Source organism: Etheostoma spectabile, chromosome 21 (assembly GCF_008692095.1).
Source record: "Etheostoma spectabile isolate EspeVRDwgs_2016 chromosome 21, UIUC_Espe_1.0, whole genome shotgun sequence".
In the NCBI taxonomy this organism is placed as follows: domain Eukaryota; kingdom Metazoa; phylum Chordata; class Actinopteri; order Perciformes; family Percidae; genus Etheostoma; species Etheostoma spectabile.
This window is the reverse complement of record NC_045753.1, coordinates 15,655,764-15,675,155: the sequence shown is the minus strand read 5'-3', so window position 1 is coordinate 15,675,155 and position 19,392 is coordinate 15,655,764. Positions and strand designations below refer to the sequence as shown.

Genomic DNA, 19,392 nt, shown 5'->3' with positions numbered 1-19,392 from the left:
ATAAATAAATGTTCTTCCTTAAAATAGAGGGGGCATAAGTATATACAGTGCCTTGCGAAAGTATTCGGCCCCCTTGAACTTTTCAACCTTTTGACACATTTCAGGCTTCAAACATAAAGATATAAAAAAAATATTTTTTGTGAAGAATCACCAACAAGTGGAACACAATTGTGAAGTGGAACAAAATCTATTGGACATTTTCAACTTTTTTAGCAAATAAAAAACTGAAAAGTGGTGCGTGCAAAATTATTCGGCCCCCTTGGTTAATACTTTGTAGAGCCACCTTTTGCTGCGATTCCAGCTGCAAGTCGCTTGGGGTATGTCTCTATCAGTTTTGCACATCGAGAAACTGAAATTCTTGCCCATTCTTCCTTGCAAAACAGCTGGAGCTCAGTGAGGTTGGATGGAGAGCGTTTGTGAACATCAGTTTTCAGTTCTTTCCACAGATTCTCGATTGGATTCAGGTCTGGACTTTGACTTGGCCATTCTAACACCTGGATACGTCTATTTGTGAACCATTCCTTTGTAGATTTTGCTGTATGTTTGGGATCATTGTCTTGTTGGAAGATAAATCTCCGTCCCAGTTTCAGGTCTTTTGCAGACTCCACAGGTTTTCATCCAGAATGGTCCTGTATTTGGCTGCACCAATCTTCCCTCAATTTGAACCATCTTCCCTGTCCCTGCTGAAGAAAAGCAGGCCCAAACCATGATGCTGCCACCACCATGTTTGACAGTGGGGATGGTGTGTTCAGGGTGAGGAGCTGTGTTTCTTTTACGCCAAATATCGTTTTGCATTGTGGCCAAAAAGTTCGATTTGGTTTCATCTGACCAAGCACCTTCTTCCACATGTTTGGTGTGCTCTCCAGGTGGCTTGTGACAAACTTTAGACGGACTTTTATGGATATCTTTGAGAAATGGCTTCTTCTTGCCACTCTTCCATGAGGCCAGATTTGTGCAGTGTACGACTGATTGTTGTCCTATGACAGACTCTCCCACCTCAGCTGTAGTTCTCTGCGTTCATCCAGAGTGATCATGGGCCTCTTGACTGCATCTCTGATCAGTTCTTCTCCTTGTCTGAGCCAAGTTTACAGGGACGGGTCTTGGTAGATTTCAGTGGTCTGATACTCCTTCCATTTCAAAATGATCGCTTGCACAGTGCTCCTTGGGATGTTTAAAGCTTGGGATCTTTTTGTATCCAAATCCGCCTTTAAACTTCTTCACAACGATACGGACCTGCCTGGTGTGTTCCTTGGTCTTCATATGCTCTCTGAGCTTTCAACAGAACCCTGAGACTATCGCAGAGCAGGTGCTTTATACAGAGACTTGATCACACACAGGTGGATTCTATTTATCACCATCAGTCATTTAGGACAACATTGGATAATTCATACTGAATACTTTCACAAGGCACTGTATACCCCTATGTTAAATTCCCATAGAGGCAGGCAGATTTTTATTATTAAAGGCAAGTTATTTCATGGATCCAGGAACCTATGCATCTTGATAAAGTTCCCTTGCTCTTTGGAATAAAAATAGCCCCACATCATCACATACCCTTCACCATACATAGAGATTGGCATGGTTTTATTTTAATTGGACTAATAGCCGGTTTGATTTGCATTGAGAGATAATTTTATGGAAAGTATCCGATGCCAATAAAAAAGTTGTAGGTCTTAGTTGCATGCCCCCTTGCATTTGTCTTCGCCGTATCTCTGTTGTTATTTTCCAATTATTATTCCTGTTCATCTTGTTTGATGCAGTTTGTTATTGTTTTGCATATTAATTTGTGACATTCAACAGTTTCCTTTTACATATAAAACACTTCTGCGGGTATTTTAACCAATGCACCTGCAATTTGTGCGATTCTCTATGTGCAACAAAACATCACTCTGTGTCATGCACTGTTGGCTACGTTTGAACGTTTCATCTCTCCCCTCATGTATACCTTATCTGCTTTATCTGCACTGTCATACTCTGCAAAGGTGAGGTCAAGAGAGAAGTGGAATCGAAATGGGCCGTGTAACAGTTTTGCTTCCTTTTGCGCACACCTCTGTGTCTCTGTGTATGTGCTAGTGTGTTAAGCAATAACTGATGGGAAGGTTGTCATGCCTTTCACCCCACGGTCAGCTACCTTCCCAATGAAAGGTCTCTCAGCGTGGCAACTTTTGGGAGCATGGCAGCTCCCAAACATTTTTTGGTCTACCAGCAGCTGTGTTGAACTAAACTCTTGGCTGCTTCCCACCTCCTAACTAATAGCTGACCTCCCCCTAAGGTGAAGGCTGTGCAGTGTCCATCAGGCTCAGGAACCAAACCTTTCTCATCGCGTGTAGTGATATTGCATTGACCTAAAGGACACGCAGCAAGCAGCACATTACCTCATCTGTAACACTAGCTGCATTGTGCTGAATTTTGCATGGTCACATTGACCTGGTTATTCCTTCATTATTCATGGGGATGGGAGGAAAGCAGCTAAATGAATACATATATATATATACACACACACACACACACACACACACACACACACACACAGGCGCAGGTCATGGGAGACTTAAGGGAGCATCAGGTTGGAGAGACGTCTGCTGTTGGCTTCACTGCTTGAAACATAAGAGCCATGTGACTAATGTGCGTGTGTGAACTCAATCAGTCCTCAGGCAAAAGAGGGTGTGGGAGAAATACAGCACAGGAGACATAACACCCAGACCATTAGCGACCCAGCTCACATAACCCAAGCACTAGTGGCTGATAGACATGCGTAAACAACTGGCACCGCTTCCCCATATTCACTGTGGCTTCAGTATTCAACACCTCTCCTCACCTCCCACCACTGGCCTCTTCTTTCTGATGCTACACTTGGGCGGCTCACAAATATTTGCCATGGTCTATCTGCAAGCTCTCAGAGGGAAGGATTAATAGTGGTGTGTGCCGCACACCCAGGGCCAGACAAAGCCTCCCCATCTGGAGCTCCAACCCGTGACTTGGGAACAGAGGCAACACACAGAGCCTGGCTGAGGCAGCCCGGGGAGGGGGGGATCTATAGGCACCACTTAAATGAGTCCTGGGCAGTCCTGCAGATGAATGAAGGGGGCATCACCATCTTTTGATGTGATGGCAAGAAGAAAAGTCCTACGTGCCGGCCTAGTGCCACACCGAGTGGATCACATTTCCCCTACCAGCTGATTAAACAGCCATAAATGCATCCATCATTGTATTTTTTGGAACTACATTTTGCATAGCTGAAATATGTTTGTCTCTCTGTTACAACCGTAACAGTATCTTCCAACTGCCTCCTCTGTCGGTCCCACCCCCAGCACTGGCCTAAGTCTCCAAATTATTTTCTTGGTTTTATTTTAATAGATATATTTAAAAAGTCTAGAACACATTGTGTGTGCTGTGGTGATAGAGACAAAAAACATGCATAACCCTACATCAAAACACACCAATAAAAATCACTAAACGTTTTTTAGTATGTTATTGTTAATGAATAAGCTCTAATGATCACTCTGAGAGGACATAAACCCTTTATATTACCAAAACCTTCCCTTCAAGCTTAAACAAGACAGCCTGTACAGTAATTCTGCTTGGTTCTGTTCAAGCTTTGTACATTCCGTTTTGTTGATGTGGCTGATAGCATCAAACTGCTGTTTACTGAGCCTTTGTGTGTTTGTTCCTGTTTCTTCCCATGCTGCGTGTCCTCAAGCATGTACTTTTGCCTCTCCTCCCTCAGGCCCAGTGACGAGAGGCACTCTACGGTGATGGCTGACGGCACTGTGGACAATCTGGCTCAGGCTGTGGACATGATCCTCAATCAGAGGCACTGAGTACAAGGCAGGACACTGGGAACTCGCCACTTACTGTGATACTGGGTGATGAAGGCAATGTTTTCAAATAAGTGTTCAGTAGGAAGGGTGTACTGCATTGAGGTATTTCAAGTAACATGTTAAAGCAGCACAAAACTAAAATACCATCCAAATATTGATACCCTAACTGTCAGAACTCATTGAACTGTCAAACATGATATAATACCCATCTGATGCTCCACATATTATGAAATATTTGCAAAACTATTACTTAAGTCTACAAGAGATGAGCTGAACACTTTAGGCTACACTGTGCATTTGTCAGTACATGGTTGGCATAGATAAGATACCTCAATTTGACACATAGATAAGATACCTCAATTTGACACAAATGTGCTTGTAACTAGCTGCCAGACAGTTTCTAGTCTTACTGGCTTTGCACAATTAAAATGCAGCTGTAGTGTATTTTAACATACATTGATAAATGTAGGTAGCCAATTATTGTTGTTGCTCACTCCCTTTACACAAAACATGCACATCCTTAATAAACCGACAGGGAGTAGCCAGTAATGCAAGTGTTATTAAAATAAAGCAATTTTTACTAGCTGTTAAAAAACATTTGTCTCCCTAAATTCTCCCTAAAGTCATGGAACTTTTTTTTTTCTTTTCTTATTTAAAGGTGTCAAGGTCTCAAAGCACTGGGTAAAACGTAGCCTTGGATGTAATATCTCTATATCTAGATCTAACAATATTTAGATCTAATAAATATATATATATATATATATATATAGATATATATATCTATATATCTATATAGATATATATACTGTGTATATATATATATATATATATATATATATATATCTATCCCTGAGCAGCCTTTTGTTTTACAAAAACAAATTGTTGGAAATGGGAAGTGAGCTGATCTCGGAGAAGATAAATGCAGAACCCAGCTGAGTGTGATGAATTACGCTGGTGCTTGAGCTCATGTTTCCCCCTCTGTAAACAAAAATGAAATGAGCTCTCCATCATCGGGCTAAATAATCACCAATCTATGACTGCTTATCTTTATTTACTTGACTGTAAGCCACCTCTGCTGGTAGATTGTCCCGTCTTTGTTACATTGTTAATTGCCGCTCATTAGACGTCGCACATTCACTCCTGTGTCGTCAGTGAGGTTAAATAAAAAATGAGGGAGGAAAAAAAAAAAAATTGGTTGTCGGGCTTTTTTGTGCTAGCTGGATCACACAAAACAAACAATTCTCATTTTGCTGCCCCAAAGGTTTCAGGGTACCAAATAGATTGAACAAGAACGAAAGCCCATTGCCAAATGATTCATTGAGGTCTTTCTGGTTCACTTTGCCATTCACTGACACAAGCTTTAAATGTTATTGGGCAATTAAAGGTAATGAAATGCTGCAGTGTGTTATGAAACTGTCCCTGGGCTGCATGCACCACTCCTATATCTGATGGGGAAATAAATATTAATGTGTACTGCTCAGTACTATCAGCTGGTACCCAGTTTTCTAACTCATTGTTTGACTCAGTGTTTTGTCCATTATGGTACCGCCCATTGGCTTTGTATGGAGCTATGAAACATGTATTTGACTACTCTCGAATGAATTCACTTGGCTTTAACTAAGTTCTTTTTTTCTAGTTCATGGAAGTGCAGTCATTCTGAAGGGTGTCAGCCACAGTTTTTAACACCTTCTCTTGGCAGGTTCATCATCACTAACTGTTAAACACAAGCACACACATAGCCCCAGAGCTAGCACGTTGATAACCATATCTCTCATGCTGGCCCGAGATAATCCACCCCTTTTCACACAAGTTACTGTACAAATTAGCAGCAGTTTACCTTCGCAGGCTGCCATTCATTTTATTCATTAATGTAGACTAACATAATGATAGCCATGATAGGTAAACAGTGATATAGTCCACTTGGAGTGCAGCACATTGATTCCTTTACTGTTACCGCAGACTGCAAGATTACCTTTCAAATAATAGAGATGACCTCATTTCAGGAGACATGTCTGGGCATGTATGACCTCACTGCCACAGGGCAGTATTGACAGACATAATACAAAGTGTCAATCCTTGACTGAATGAAGTTGTTTTTGTTGTTGTGGTGATTTTCCAGTGGGAAGTTATTGACACATCAGCTTGTCATCTTTGGACTTTTTTTTTTTCCTTTTCTTTTCATCTCAAGTGTTTTCAGTGTTTTCTCACCATATTACATAACCATAGTTACCACGGTTGACTCTCAAGTAAACACAGGTAGTCCTGAAGCAATTTAAGGGCTTATTTTCTTCAATCAACAGAAATGAATTAAAGCCTCAAGCAGCAATGAACGTGGGGCCTTGCGGGCACTGGCAGGGCGCCGGTTAATGCTGTCGTGGATTTCCTAACCATCTAAAACTTCACACACAAGTTTGAGTAACTAATTGTTTTAGCAGCGAGGCTAATGGTATTCCGATCAGCCTCTGCTGTACTCTTTGTTTAGTGCTAATTAGCAAATGTTAGCATGCTGACTTGCTAAACTAAGATGGTGTACATGGGAAGTCTCCATCAAACCTATCTCTGTGTTATATTTATATATAGACGTGTATGGACTATTTATAAACTATTAACTCCAATCAACTATTCCAGAAAAATAGTTGAGTCTTAAACTCAACATTTTCCAAACTTTGCATTTTTCTTGCAAATGTCATTTTCAGTAAGTCTCCTCGATTCGTGGCACACTCCAGCCAGATGTTTATCGTAAATTAGCGGCTTCTACAGTCATGGGACAGGTTTATGACTGATTATGAATGATATGTACAGTATGTTAGAGGATCCCCGCCCTTACATCCCACCTCTCTCTTTACAACCTCAGGCCAATGAGCTCATGATTTCATTTTCATCTTATGTTGAGTGGCACATCAGGGACGCAAAACCGTGTAGCGTTTGTCTGTCAGGAGGATACCAACACATGCTACATGAAGAGGAGAATGTGGCTCTGTTAAATGTGTCATGCCCAATCTCCAGCATCCACGGCGTCATATGCACAGAGTTTGCATTTGTAACCAAATCCAACAAAGGTGTGATTGTTTTTTCTATAAATGTGGCATTGAAACATAAGTGACTTCCATTTATTTGTTCAAGTGATTCTGAAATTTAATCTAAAATACAGTCTAGACGTTTATAGAAATGAGGCCCCTTGAGATCTTTGCTTTCTCAAGATCTTTGCTTGAGATTACTGCTGCGGTGTGTCTGCAACATGTGAGCTAACATTCATTTACGTTTTTTTATGTCATCTGTTTGGGTTAGGCTCTTTTAACACAGTATGCACGCTGCTGCTTATGTAGCACACCTGCATTTACCCACCTTAACAACTGCCAGCTGTGTGTTACCTTGAACTTTCATCTCCACTCATTTGGCTCTTCCTGTTTGACAGGAAACAGTGGAGCAGCTGACCAGACAGCGCCGCACACCTGCAGCCCAAAATGCACCGTTATCCGTGGAAACATGCTCTTGTTTTTTTGTGTGTGGAGCTCTGGTCCATGTTGGGGCCTGTTGCTCTTATTCGCCAAGCCACATGGTTTCCCCACATTTCATCACTCTGCTTCCCTTGTGGGCCGCCGTGCCAGCAGCACTCGTTGGAGGGGGGGCTCTGAAACTTCAGAAGTCATCGGGTTTTGGGGCGGAGGCCTAAATTTCCTTCCTCTCATGGCTATCTAAAATATGAGATTGTATTCTGATCAAGCCGCCATGACAGTCGGGCTTTGAATTTCCGGAGAAAGCAAACCCATGTGACACATTCGTCCAATCAGCTGCCTTCAGCAGTTGGTTTTTTTGGCCAACTCGGGGAGTCAGTTAGTCTGACTGCCTTTTCTGCCAATGGTCATCCGTCAGATTAGTGTGTCATGGCCATAACAAGTGTCTCAGTTTATACACGAAGCAGTCTGTACTCCAACATAGTCACAGCCATCACAGGTCCCTCTGGGGACACGACCCCTGCTCAACTGCACGCTAAAGCCTCAGAGGCCCAGATCTCCAGACACTAAGCATGACCCCATGATGTCATACCCGAGCGTGTGCGTATGTATAATCCAAGGAAAAAAAGCTGGTCGTATGACACCGTGCAGTGTAAACTAACTGTGCTGGTCTGCAAAAGGTTACAGCTGACCTCATTTTTGAAGTCATCTGCCTCTGATGGGTCTTTCTCCTGTAAAGGTGTCCAGTTACCTTTTGTAAAAGCCAAAGTGTTCTGCGCTCACAATTTAGATCGTCCAATCCTCTTACTGAAGGGCCAACTTTTTAAATTTGAGAAGGCTTGTATGACCTTGATACATCTCTTCTATGTAGGTGCAGGATATTGCTGCTCAGACATAACACTGACTGAACTTTGAAAACTACTTTTGTACCTCATACATGTGGTTTGGTCTTGAAAGTGTTTGGGTGAGATTAAACACGGCACAACCTGTGGATACAATAGTATCAAATTAGTGCAAATGTAATGTTTTCTCACATGTCATTTAGGACTCAAGGTAAAGTTTGTGCTCCTATTTTTCAGCTTGTTTTATTAGAAAAGCTCCAGACAAACACTTGCACATGTGTTGTGGCCGGGTGGTACTGCTAAATTGCTTTTTTACCATGACCACTTTTGAGCTGCCAGGCGGGGGTAGGCACCAAACCTAGAAACTAGTGTCAACATTCAGTTTCACGTCACACACGGTTTCAATTTGGTTATTAGAAAAATTCTACTGAAGAATAATTTTCTAAAATTCAATTTGCTATGTTTTTGGGTGTCATTTTCTCTTCATTTTTGTGAAATGGAAAATTTCCCACATACCATTTTGCACAACTACCGGTAATTTTAGAGTATTGAATTCAACCTTTGAATTGTTGACGGAAAGTCTTGGAAAGTCTATTATAGTAAAACCTGTTATGTGCCATTAGTATACCAGAAACATGTGACATTAACCTCATGTTAGCACTGTGGGACATCTGTTGCTTAAGAACTGAAGTGTGATGTGAATCATCATAAGAGCAGATAAGAGGGAAAACCACCCTGTTGTGTCACTGCTGAAGAATATCGGCACAACATGCCCCTCCTGTTGCACTCCTATCTTCTCTCAGAACACAGCCTCCTTTCACTTCTGTCACTCTGCTGATTAAAGACCGGGGGCCTTTGGTGTGTCAGTCTGCCACACAGCACGTTTACAAGGGTTCTTTTGACCCATTTCCTTCTTAACTCATTACCCGAAAAGGTTTTAACCAGAGAAAAGCAACAGCTCTCATGTACCACAGGCAGCTCTGTGACAGTGTAAATATGACTTCACTATGCAAGCGTACAGATTCTCATGCAACATGTAGCATAATAATACAATCTATTACAGGAGTATGCACTGGCCTTTAGGCAAGTTTATGCATTGTGTGGTATGTGTGTCTGATGTGTAGCACGTCGAGCAATCTTCAAATTACTTAGCCTTTAATGAGGTGACTTTCTTTACTAAGTGGCACCGTTGACTTCTGCCTCTTAGCAACATATGGAAGTGCAATGCAATCATACTGCAGCATTAAATCAAAACGTTAACATCAGTAAAATTGTGGATGTTTGCACAGGCACCAGTGTTGTGGAGGGGAAGCAGACAAATGGAGCAGCAGCAGCAGCAGCCCTGACACATGGCCCACATTCACAGCCGCCTCCCACGTCACTGTGCTCCTCAGAGAAAAAGCCCCTTTTGTTTTCCAGTGCGGGGAGGGAGAAAGGTCTCTGGGGTGAACCACCGCTCAGCTCCACCATGAAAAAAAAGAAAAGAAACAGGGACCAGACTTCCCACCCCTGCCTGGCGTCCTCCCTATTCACTCCTCGCTTCAGCACACAAACGCAGGCTCATCAGTAGTACCACTAATACGGTCGGGATTGTCTTTTCCTGCTACTTAATTGGGTCAGTCTGCATTGTTGCATTAAAGACGTCTCCAACAATGACCTTGCTGTTAATGCATGTGCTCAACTACTAGCAGTAGTGGATTTCTCTTTCAGATTTTGTACTTAAAAAAAAAGAAGCATTACCACACTCAACAGTGAAGTCCTGCATTAATAATATACATAAGTAAAAGACTGCAAGTTTCATCAGTAAGATGTAATAACAAGTTTCAAAGGTTAAAGTACTTGACAGTGTTATGTTATAACATTATTATTGCCGATGCATTAACATGTAAGCATGTGTTTGGTAGGTGAATCTGCTATAGTATACAACGCATCACTCTCAGATTTCAGAAACATTTGCCTCAGAGTTGGAGTTTAAGTAGCATTAGTAAATTGAAGTTGTCGAGTAAAGAAGTAATACAGAACAGCCAAACACTTTAAGTATTGGTTAATTACATTATATTCAACCACTAGCTAATACAGGAATTCACAATAATCCATACCCTGTACATAAGTGGGTTCAGAAGCCTTGGGGTATTTGTAGGAATTTGTGCCACCTAGAGAGCAAATTTACATCTATTCATGCCAACTGAAATCTGTCCTTTATGATTTATGCTTCCCATCCTACTTAACATCACTTCACATTCTGTCTGAACACGTTAAGAACACACAATTTTATGACTGTTTTGTGAACGCTGAAATAACGTGATTACAAATGACACATTTAAAACTTTTATTTGTGTAGAAATATGCTCATGTTTTACATACATTTGTAGTTACAAATCGTAAAAAGAAAGAATATTAAGCCTATTAGCCTCACAAAGTTTCTCTCACACAAACGGGAGCATAGATCTGAGAGAATCTGGATGTTACTGTGTGAAATGTTAAGCTCTTCAATATACTTTACAGGTTGTGTGTGCGTGCAGCTTGTTGCTCTGTAAGAGTGAAAGGGGCTTTACTAACAGTAGCTGTAAAAGTAGTCTTCATTTCTGTCCATCGTGTACTATTGAAGCACGTCTTTCTAGTGCAGAGAATTTATACAAACCTGCTGTCAATTCTCTCCAAATGTTGTACAATGACGGTGATCAGGGTTACAGAGAAATGTAAAAGACCCCAGTCTGAGCCAACTCGAATATCATTCTTATATTTATCAGTTCTATTATTTCCGCCGAAATCTGTCCTCCCGACTTCCTTGTTCTCCTGAGACAAAGTTGAGATAATGCACAGTGTGGGAGTAGCTGCTAACTACACAAAACCTCCAGAAATGAATGTTCAGCCCACCCTGCTCAATCTCTCCTTTAGGAAAAAAACAAGTGCTGAAACGCTTACTGCATTAGTTTACGACTTGCTTTGTCCTTAAGACTTATCAGTACTGTTTACTGTACCACCTGGTGATAAACTTTAACTCTCCTAAATTAGCGTCCCCCGGGAGGAAGACGGTCCAGCTCAGTTCCTCTCAATTTGCTCAATGTCGAGCTCGCCTCCAAGCTGATGTACGTCCTTCCTCATGCTACACAGCCCCGCCCAGTCCACCTCCTCGATGGTGGGGTCTGACGACACGTTCTCGCCTTCTTTGGTCTGAGGCTGAACGTCCTCCAGGTCGCGTTCATTTGCCGATGGGTCGTCAGTGTCACGCTGAGCGGTGCTCTTGAGAGTGGGGAGAGCCGGGCTTGATGCATAGCTGTCTTCTCCTGTGATTCCAGGGCAGCTAAGACTGTGGAAATTCCGAAGTTTCTGTGGAGGGACAGAAAAATCATTTTTTTTGAAGCATAGATTTATGTTCACAAGGAAGCAAGCATAAACTAAAACAAGTAGGTGATGTCTTTGGTCTGGTAGGAGTCCATGGTGATCAGGAAATCATAAACATGTCCTTAATGTTGGACTATGAACCATGTCCTAACAAGGGCACAAAGAAAACTAAAAAGGCAAACAGTCATCCTATAAAAACAATTCTTCCGCTGTACTTCTACAGCATGGGGGTGAGTCAGTGAGCTCATATCTGAACACTGGGCAACAACCGCTATAATATTTTTAAAAAGTAAGATATGAAGTGTTTTTATTTAGCCTGCATTACATACTAAAGCAACTGGTAGTTTGACGAGTGAGGCTATGCAATCTGAGGTCCAACAAGAACCATGACAGCCAGTAGCCAGATGCCCAGAGGCTGGACATCACTCATGTCGGCCTTTGACGCCGCTGGCCTTTTACTAGAACTGCACAATGAACACAAACTGTACATCTAGAAAACCCAGAAACCTCCTTAGGCAAATCCACATGTGCCAGTGCTGCTGCGGGCAGGTCCTGTGACAGCTGTGCTTGCTGGACTGGAAGGCTTTATTACAAAGGCTTATCCAATCCGTACAGCTAATGTGGAGAGGGCTGGACAGCTGCCTCATGCCTGACCACGACGGTGTTAGGCCAGAAGGACACAGGAGAATAGGGCTTCTGTGAAACCTCCTGTCACTTGTGTGCTTATGCAATACCTCACAAGCCTGTGGGACTGAGACTGTTGGGGATGCAGGTCACAGCCAAATGTTTGAACTACGGCTACATATAATCGAGAGCACAAAGTGACGCCGTCTACCGTCATATTTTCTTTGAAAAATAGTCGAAACCCAAAAGGGGATTCAGTTTATAATGCTATGAGAGAGTGAAATGTAAAGTTTTGAGCCACATCTTCGACCCAACAGCAGTGAGAAAGGTTTTTGCACCATATAAATCAAACAGGGCCCTGTTGTTTTTCTTGGCTCTGGTCATGCCGGGTACATTTGTCAGCACCAGGCCAGTGTCACATTGCAGCCTTCTGCCTTAGCACTTCAGTTTCAACCGTCAGATTTCGGGCCCAGGCCATGGGACCAAACTGATAAGGCTATGAGTGGTCTGGACTATATAGCAAAACAATGCCGACAGTAAGTAAACCAAGTACAGCTCTAACTTAGAACAGAGGAGGTTGTTCTGCAGATGAAGAGTTTCAGGCAAAGAAAACCTTCCTCACACAAATTAGCGCACCCCATTACAATGAGGGTCATGAATAAGTGCTGCCGACGTCCAGTGTGTCTGCTACTACCACCCACCCCACTTGGTCTCTGAATGAAATGTAGAAGAGCGCGGACTCCTCATCCATACTGACCTTGACTCTCCGTCAATACAAGCTGATCAATAGCTCATGAGGCTCGGTTGTGGCAGCAATCCACCCACTGAGCTGAATTTACAGAAATCAATATCTCTATACCCAACACGCATCTCCCCTGTGCAACGATCTATAACCTCTAACACAGCTGCTCTACTTCCTGATATTCATGAAGCCACAATGAGCCACACAGAGGGTAGCAGTTTCTCCCTGGGTAAGTTACACCACTGTGGCGTGTGGATGAGGGGACATTTTAGTAAGTAATCTTTGAATAGTAAGGTGACTTTGAGTACTCATAGGGTGACGTGTGAACCTGAAGTTGAGTTCAGAGCAAGTTTGGTCTATCATCACAAGCGGACATCTTTTCCATTGTGATTTCCTGAATTTTCACAGCATTTCACTTCAGACTTCTAGGCTTAAACAATAAGTATATTTTTCAATTAATCAAATGATTGTTTTGTCTAAAAAAAACAATTGCCCATCCCCAGTTCCCAAGGTGACATCTTTGTCAGCAGCTTGGTTTGTCCAGCCAATAGTCCAAAAAACAAGAATATTCAAATTACAATCATGGAAACAAAGTAAAGCAGCAAATCCTCACATTTGAGAAGCTGGAACTGGCAACGGTGTGGCATTGTTGTTTGATAAATGGCTTAAAATGATTAAGAGATCAGTCAATTTTGACTTATCAGCACTACCTCTGGGTCTAGTTGCATAACTGGGCTAAGCGAATAAACCAAGGTGGAGGCTGGGGGTGTGACCAACTGCCACTTTGCTCATTTGAAAGCCATGATGTCTCTCTCTCATGGGTGGGCTAAATTCTCTGGGCGGGCAAAGCATAGAAAGGGGTGGTAACCTTGCCCCTTATGACCTCATGGGGGGGCAATGTTCCAGATCGGCCCATCTGAGCTTTCATTTTTTCAAAGGCAGAGCAGGATACCCAGGGCTCAGTTTACACCTATCGCCATGTCTAGCCACTGGGAGACCATAGGCAGAGTGGGGGAACTCATTAATGTAAAAAAAAAACTCAAAGTGAAATTTTCATGCCATGGGACCTTTAAAAAAAAGATATGATGCAATAAAACACAGCAGTCCCTTTTAACAGAGGAATAGCAAACACAATTCACAAACAGCAGGAAGGATCTAATGCTAACAATCTCAGCACCCTGATGTTCCTCTGTGAAAATATTGTTAGTTGCCTCGCCTATGGCTCGTTTCTCCACGCTGACCTCGTCCCTGTTTGGAGCACGTGTGGCGTCTGCTTGTCGTATCACAGCAGCACTGTTGTTAAGACTCTGCTGAACTCTGAGAGACTTTCTCAGAGGGGCCAAGTCCAGCTCTGTGTTTATGATCCAGTCAGCGTACGTGTGAAACTTAACTCTGCATCTGTATGCTTGTGGGGCAAAGAGACAAACGCTTGCGCTGATGGAACAGATTGTCTGTTGACTTCAGAAATGGACCAAGTCAAGCCGGTGGTTTCATAAGATCCTCTCTTGTATGTGTACAAAACTCATCTGATCATCTAAATGACCTCTTCAATTCCTGCTGTGATCAAATCATTTTAATCCAGTAACACACTAAAAAGGGCATTCTGTGCTTCATTGTGCTCCATTCTGTAAGTGCAAATTCACAAGTACATAATGACCCAGAACCGGCCTGCATGAATGAACGATCGCCTTCATGTAATGACAGTGCCTGCAGATACACTGAGGTGTGCTGAGGGAGAGCAGACACAATAGCGTGACCTTAGAAGTGTTTGTTTATCCAACATGGAAGGAGCAAGTTGCCTAACCAGCGTTGTATAATTAGCTAATGTTAGGGATACTGATGGTCCTAGCAGAGCCTCCAGCTGGCATGACTATTTCTTGAGAGTCTTGTCTCATGCTTTTGACAGTTTAGAGCGCAAGAGGGCTGTGGTGAGTTCAACCAATAAATAAATTGCACATAAAATGCCACTGGAAATTGCCTCTTATAAAATATTGCTCAAGCATCAATTGATGTTAAACTGGATACAAACTCCTTAGATCCACGAACCAACTGGCAGAGATTGGCGTATGTATATTGTCCTGATTAAAAATGATACAAAGCATTTTTTTTCAGTGTGATCCATTTTTACACCAACCTGAGTCATCTTGGCCAGGTCCAGAGAAGGCCTCTGTTTCTGTGTGTCATCTGGTCTTCTGCGCTTCACACCAATCTTTTTGTCGTTGAGGACGCACGGCTGGGAGCGGCTACGGGCAAGACCACCTGGTTCACCCCGGCGCTCCAGCTCTGGGGTGGAGTCAGGGGAGCTGGGTGGCGAGGGTTCACGAGGCTCAGGGAGGCAGATCTGTTCATGAGAGAGGTAGAGGGGCTGTGCTGAGGGCTTAGAGGACAGGATCATGGAGGATGATGGCGTCAGACCAGTGAAGGCAGAGGGGCAGGGGATGTGCTGGGAGAAGCAGGGCAGCAACAGGGTGTTTGAGCGGGCAGGCAGGCTGAAGCTGGAGCTGCGCTGCATGGCCGGGAAGCCGAGCTGCGCGTTCCCAACACCGCCGCGATGGACACTGCCCCCGCTGTGGCACCTTCTCTTCTCCACCGTTGTCCACACCCGGGAGCCCTGAGGGCGCCAGTTAGACCGGCAACTACCGAGCTCATCTGAGCAAGAAAGGGATCGGCACTGCCGCTTGCTAGGAGGTGCAGTGGAGTGTGAGGACGCAGTCTCAGTCAGACTGAGGTCATGCAGCAAGCTGGTGATTGTGGTCGAAGTGGAGCCAACATCCCAATCCCAGTGGGCAGAACTCTTGTGCACCTCAGGCAGGACGTCCCACAAGCTCTCCAGGCTGGTCCCAACAGGCCTCTGCTGTATGGCACAGCTGTGACCCAACTTACGCCACCGGCTTGTCTCTGCAACAAAAGACCAGAATCCTTTTAATTAAAACAACCTTTAAATTACAAAATTCTAACCTAAAATATTGATAGGCTTATTTGCACATCAAGACCAAGAATGTTGCCTAGCTGCACTGAAATTGTCAATGGTTTAGGACTTTTCTACGTTTTTAATATGACAACTGATTTAAACTGAAAAAAGAGGGGAGTTCTATTTATGAATCAGCTGAGACAGTAGATCTTGAAGGAAGTCTGCAGCTGTGGTATAAGCTTGTAAAATCTCCCAGTTTTTCACAGTTTATTTTTCATCATTAGTGACATCATCACTAATTGAGGGCTGCATTTTATTTCAGCATCAGATACACACGTTTTTGGAACAAATTAAAAATATGAATAGAAACTGAGACCTGATGTCTCAATACTTTTTTAAGAACAAAACAATCGCTTTAGGCATTTAACTCTTGGACAAAACTGTTCTAAAACCTGTTTTAGTGCCAAGGTTGTACAATCAAGTCAAGTTTGGCAATATGGACATCCATGAAACTGCCCCAGTCTGGGTCAGCGTGATGGTCCCAGCATGTGTACTTTGTATTGACAACACTCACTGCTTCATGTAATTGGCACTAAAAAATAAATCCCCTCCTCCAAGCACTGCTTTAGTTCACAGTCTATAATCACTGCTAATTGGGAAAGGGAGCGGAGCTCAATGTCTGACTCGATATTAAACCTTGTCTCTGCTGGGCAAGGCGTGATAAAATGTCATTAACCCATCATAAACATGTTAACTAAAGCTTATCATTGTGTTAGTTTGTTGAGATTGGCCAGAGGTCTGAATCAGGCCGGCTCCCTATCTTGCCATTACTGATTGGCTCTGCGCCAGGCAGCACCATAGCTATGCTACCATGCCCAGAGAGCACCTGCTATTCCCACAACAGAAATTCTCTGAATGCTGAATGGGTCAGCCAACTGAACTGGTCAATCTACTTTGAATTAGATACTAAACGCCAAGGCCACTGCCCACTTCTGTAATGCTAAAGGTCCATTCTTCTTAAATGGTGATAAAATCCCCAAATCCCATCTACTGTTCACACACAGGAGGAAGAACAAAGGCCAGTGTTAACAACATTTACTGGTATTGCTGTGTTGTCTGCCAGTGTTACACAATGCCAAGTTACTGCAGGAACAGAATACCATTTAATCTCGCAATACAAATGCTGTGAAGGCTGCTACTCGTAAGGCTGGTTAAACAAAGGATATAGGGTTTTGTATTCATTCAACCAAATTGTCAACTAGGGGACAACATGTCCACAGCTTTAAAGCATGCACGGGTGCCATGAGATCCCTGCTAATGATAAGCCACTAACATTGACACACATTCATCTGGGCAGAAACACCTCGTCGGACATTTTTCACATGTAGCCGTGTGACTGTCGACCAGATGCAGCAGAGACTGGCTTGCTTCTGTTCCGCCAATCATTTCTCAGAAATGTTCCAATACGACAAGCCCCCCGCAAACCACTGCTGTCACTAAACACCTGACATTTTCTGGCCACTACAAGCTGCTGAGGGCCGTTGTAAGTACATATTTACTTGTCATGTCCACTTTGCGATAGGGAATAAGTCACATTGACTGACAACAGTGGTCCAAAAAAGAATAAATATGGTGCAAGGCTGGAAGAAATGATGACATGACTTGAGAAATGTTGCTATGATTTATAAAAAGGTAGTAATTCCTTTAATATCTCTGGTGCTGTAGGGCCATTATGGACAATTGTATGGCAATGACAAATTCATAGGAAGTTGCATTATAGTGATGACTCAATTTCTACAAAAGGTACAAAATTACTACTTTGGGTATTTGCTACTGAAATTTTCAAAATCACCCTGAGAGGTGTGAATGTGTATACTAATGAGAATGATGGCAGACTCTTACCCATGAGTCCACAAGAGAAAAGTGCAGTCCCCTGGCTCATGGTTTGTGCCTGGAAATGCAAAGAAGTTTTACTGTCAGCTTGTCAGAAACCAGAAAGTCACTTTATAGATTTGTTTAAAATGTATAGGAGGTTCAGGCAATAACAAGTCAATAAATGGACAAATTAAAATCAAAACCAACTGGAAAGTCAAATTTATGTATATAATTGCCATGGCACTTTTTTTTGCTGCTGAAAAGAAATAAAAGTGTGACTTTTCAACAGAGAAAGTTCCACCATAAGCTCCTCTGATCGACACACACAGCCTCGGAGTATTATGACTTCATTTCCCATGGCTGGAGGGCAAAATCAGACCACATTAGTTGGGGAATTTTTTCACTCTGTGCTGGCAGAAAGAAGATTTCTACTGCATGGATGCTGATTATAGAATGAGTCAGAGTTGCTAAGCCTAGTGGAACTAAAATACTCTGTTGTCCTTTTGAGTGAACTAAATGGAACACGGGGGATTCAAACCCAGATGACAACACCCTGGTGATAACAGTTGGCAGCTATTAGGATGCAATTATTAGTAATTTTAACAAAAACATTCCTTATTCCCAATCTTCCAACATCCAAATAGTTCTTTTGACATCACTTCTGGTCATTCCTTAAGGCAACACTTGTCAATTTTCCAACAGAAAAGTCAAATGTAAGCTCTGAATAAAATTGACAAAATAAGACAATGTAATGTAAAGCTATAAAACAGCTGTGAGTGATAAGTGGCCGACAATTTCCTGATTTATAGCAGCACCGCCACCTTGTCCAGTTGAGGCCTGATGGCAAGGCTACATACAAACAAAAGGATACATTCCACACAGATCAAATGCCTAAACATGTAGAAAATCACATCTCACCGGACCCAAATCTGTACTTTTGGATGCTACATCATCGGCGCCCTTCTTTTCCAGTGTTTTCTTGAAAATGATCACCATGGCAAAAAACATCCTTGTTCCTGGCCGTTCCAGTGAGGGCAAGAAAAACTGGCGGCCATCTTGACAGGCATGGTGGGAGCTGGCTGGTTTCTCATAAGCTTAAGACAGCAGCCCTCAAGTCCTTCAGGAATGTGCTTCACTCCTCGGCCCAAACCTGAGCGGACACACAAAGATGAGCATAGGATTAGAATTCAGGACATTTCTGACATTCTGTCGACCATATAAGCAGAGAACAAGCTGGATCGGGGAGAACAGATCCCCTGGGTTTGAAGCTCTTTCAGTGGAGGGCTAACCCAATGCTCTCTCACGGTAATACTCAACTGAAAATGTGTCTTTTTCAGTTTCAAACGTTACTTCACAGTTTCACAGTTTAAAAAGTGAGTAGCTTCCTTCTTTTTGCAGGATGTCAGCTGGATTCACAGACGTTAACACTGGATTCCAGTCATGACAAAAAGTCATAGCAACGGTCTTTAATCTGTATGCTAAGTATGCTTCAAACAATAGTTATTTTGGCAATAAATTGCTAAATGCGCTAATTCTGACAAGAGTTTTTGACACTATGAGGAGGCGAGAGCACTACCATGTACATCTTTAGCTATGTTGTGGAGAAACTGTTGAGAAATTAGTCTGGCTAGCACCAGACCAAGCTCAATCTTTTAAGATTTAAGAACGAGCATTGGTCTATGGAGTCTGTACTGTATTTTCTCTGCACAAGAGGCGTGATCAACGAGCATAGTTCAAATGACTTGTAAATGTAAATGTATTTTATTTATATAGCACT

General features: G+C 42.7%; 2 protein-coding genes across 6 annotated transcripts in view; one reads left to right on the top strand and one right to left on the bottom strand.

Moving 5' to 3' along the window:
- Positions 1-5,423, top strand: part of lhpp (phospholysine phosphohistidine inorganic pyrophosphate phosphatase) — a 23,198-nt gene extending 17,775 nt beyond the window's left edge. For both annotated transcript variants that reach the window (XR_004327122.1, XM_032501473.1), the window contains one exon: positions 3,728-5,423. Coding sequence is in view for 1 of the 2 variants with exons in the window: in XM_032501473.1 (XP_032357364.1) it covers positions 3,728-3,821 (94 nt within the window). In the remaining variant the exon portion in view is untranslated. The remainder of the gene's footprint in view (positions 1-3,727) is intronic.
- A 5,010-nt stretch (positions 5,424-10,433) lies between these two features.
- Positions 10,434-19,392, bottom strand: part of fam53b (family with sequence similarity 53 member B) — a 15,281-nt gene continuing 6,322 nt past the window's right edge. For 2 of the 4 annotated variants that reach the window (XM_032501445.1, XM_032501446.1), the window contains exons 2-5: positions 18,534-18,765; positions 17,643-17,697; positions 14,964-15,727; positions 10,434-11,448 (exon numbers count right to left, since the gene is read on the bottom strand). In XM_032501445.1, coding sequence (XP_032357336.1) covers positions 11,161-11,448; positions 14,964-15,727; positions 17,643-17,697; positions 18,534-18,623 — 1,197 coding nt within the window. In that variant the 5' untranslated portion in view covers positions 18,624-18,765 and the 3' untranslated portion in view covers positions 10,434-11,160. The remainder of the gene's footprint in view (positions 11,449-14,963; positions 15,728-17,642; positions 17,698-18,533; positions 18,766-19,392) is intronic. The other 2 variants (XM_032501447.1, XM_032501448.1) reach the window with 1 other exon arrangement.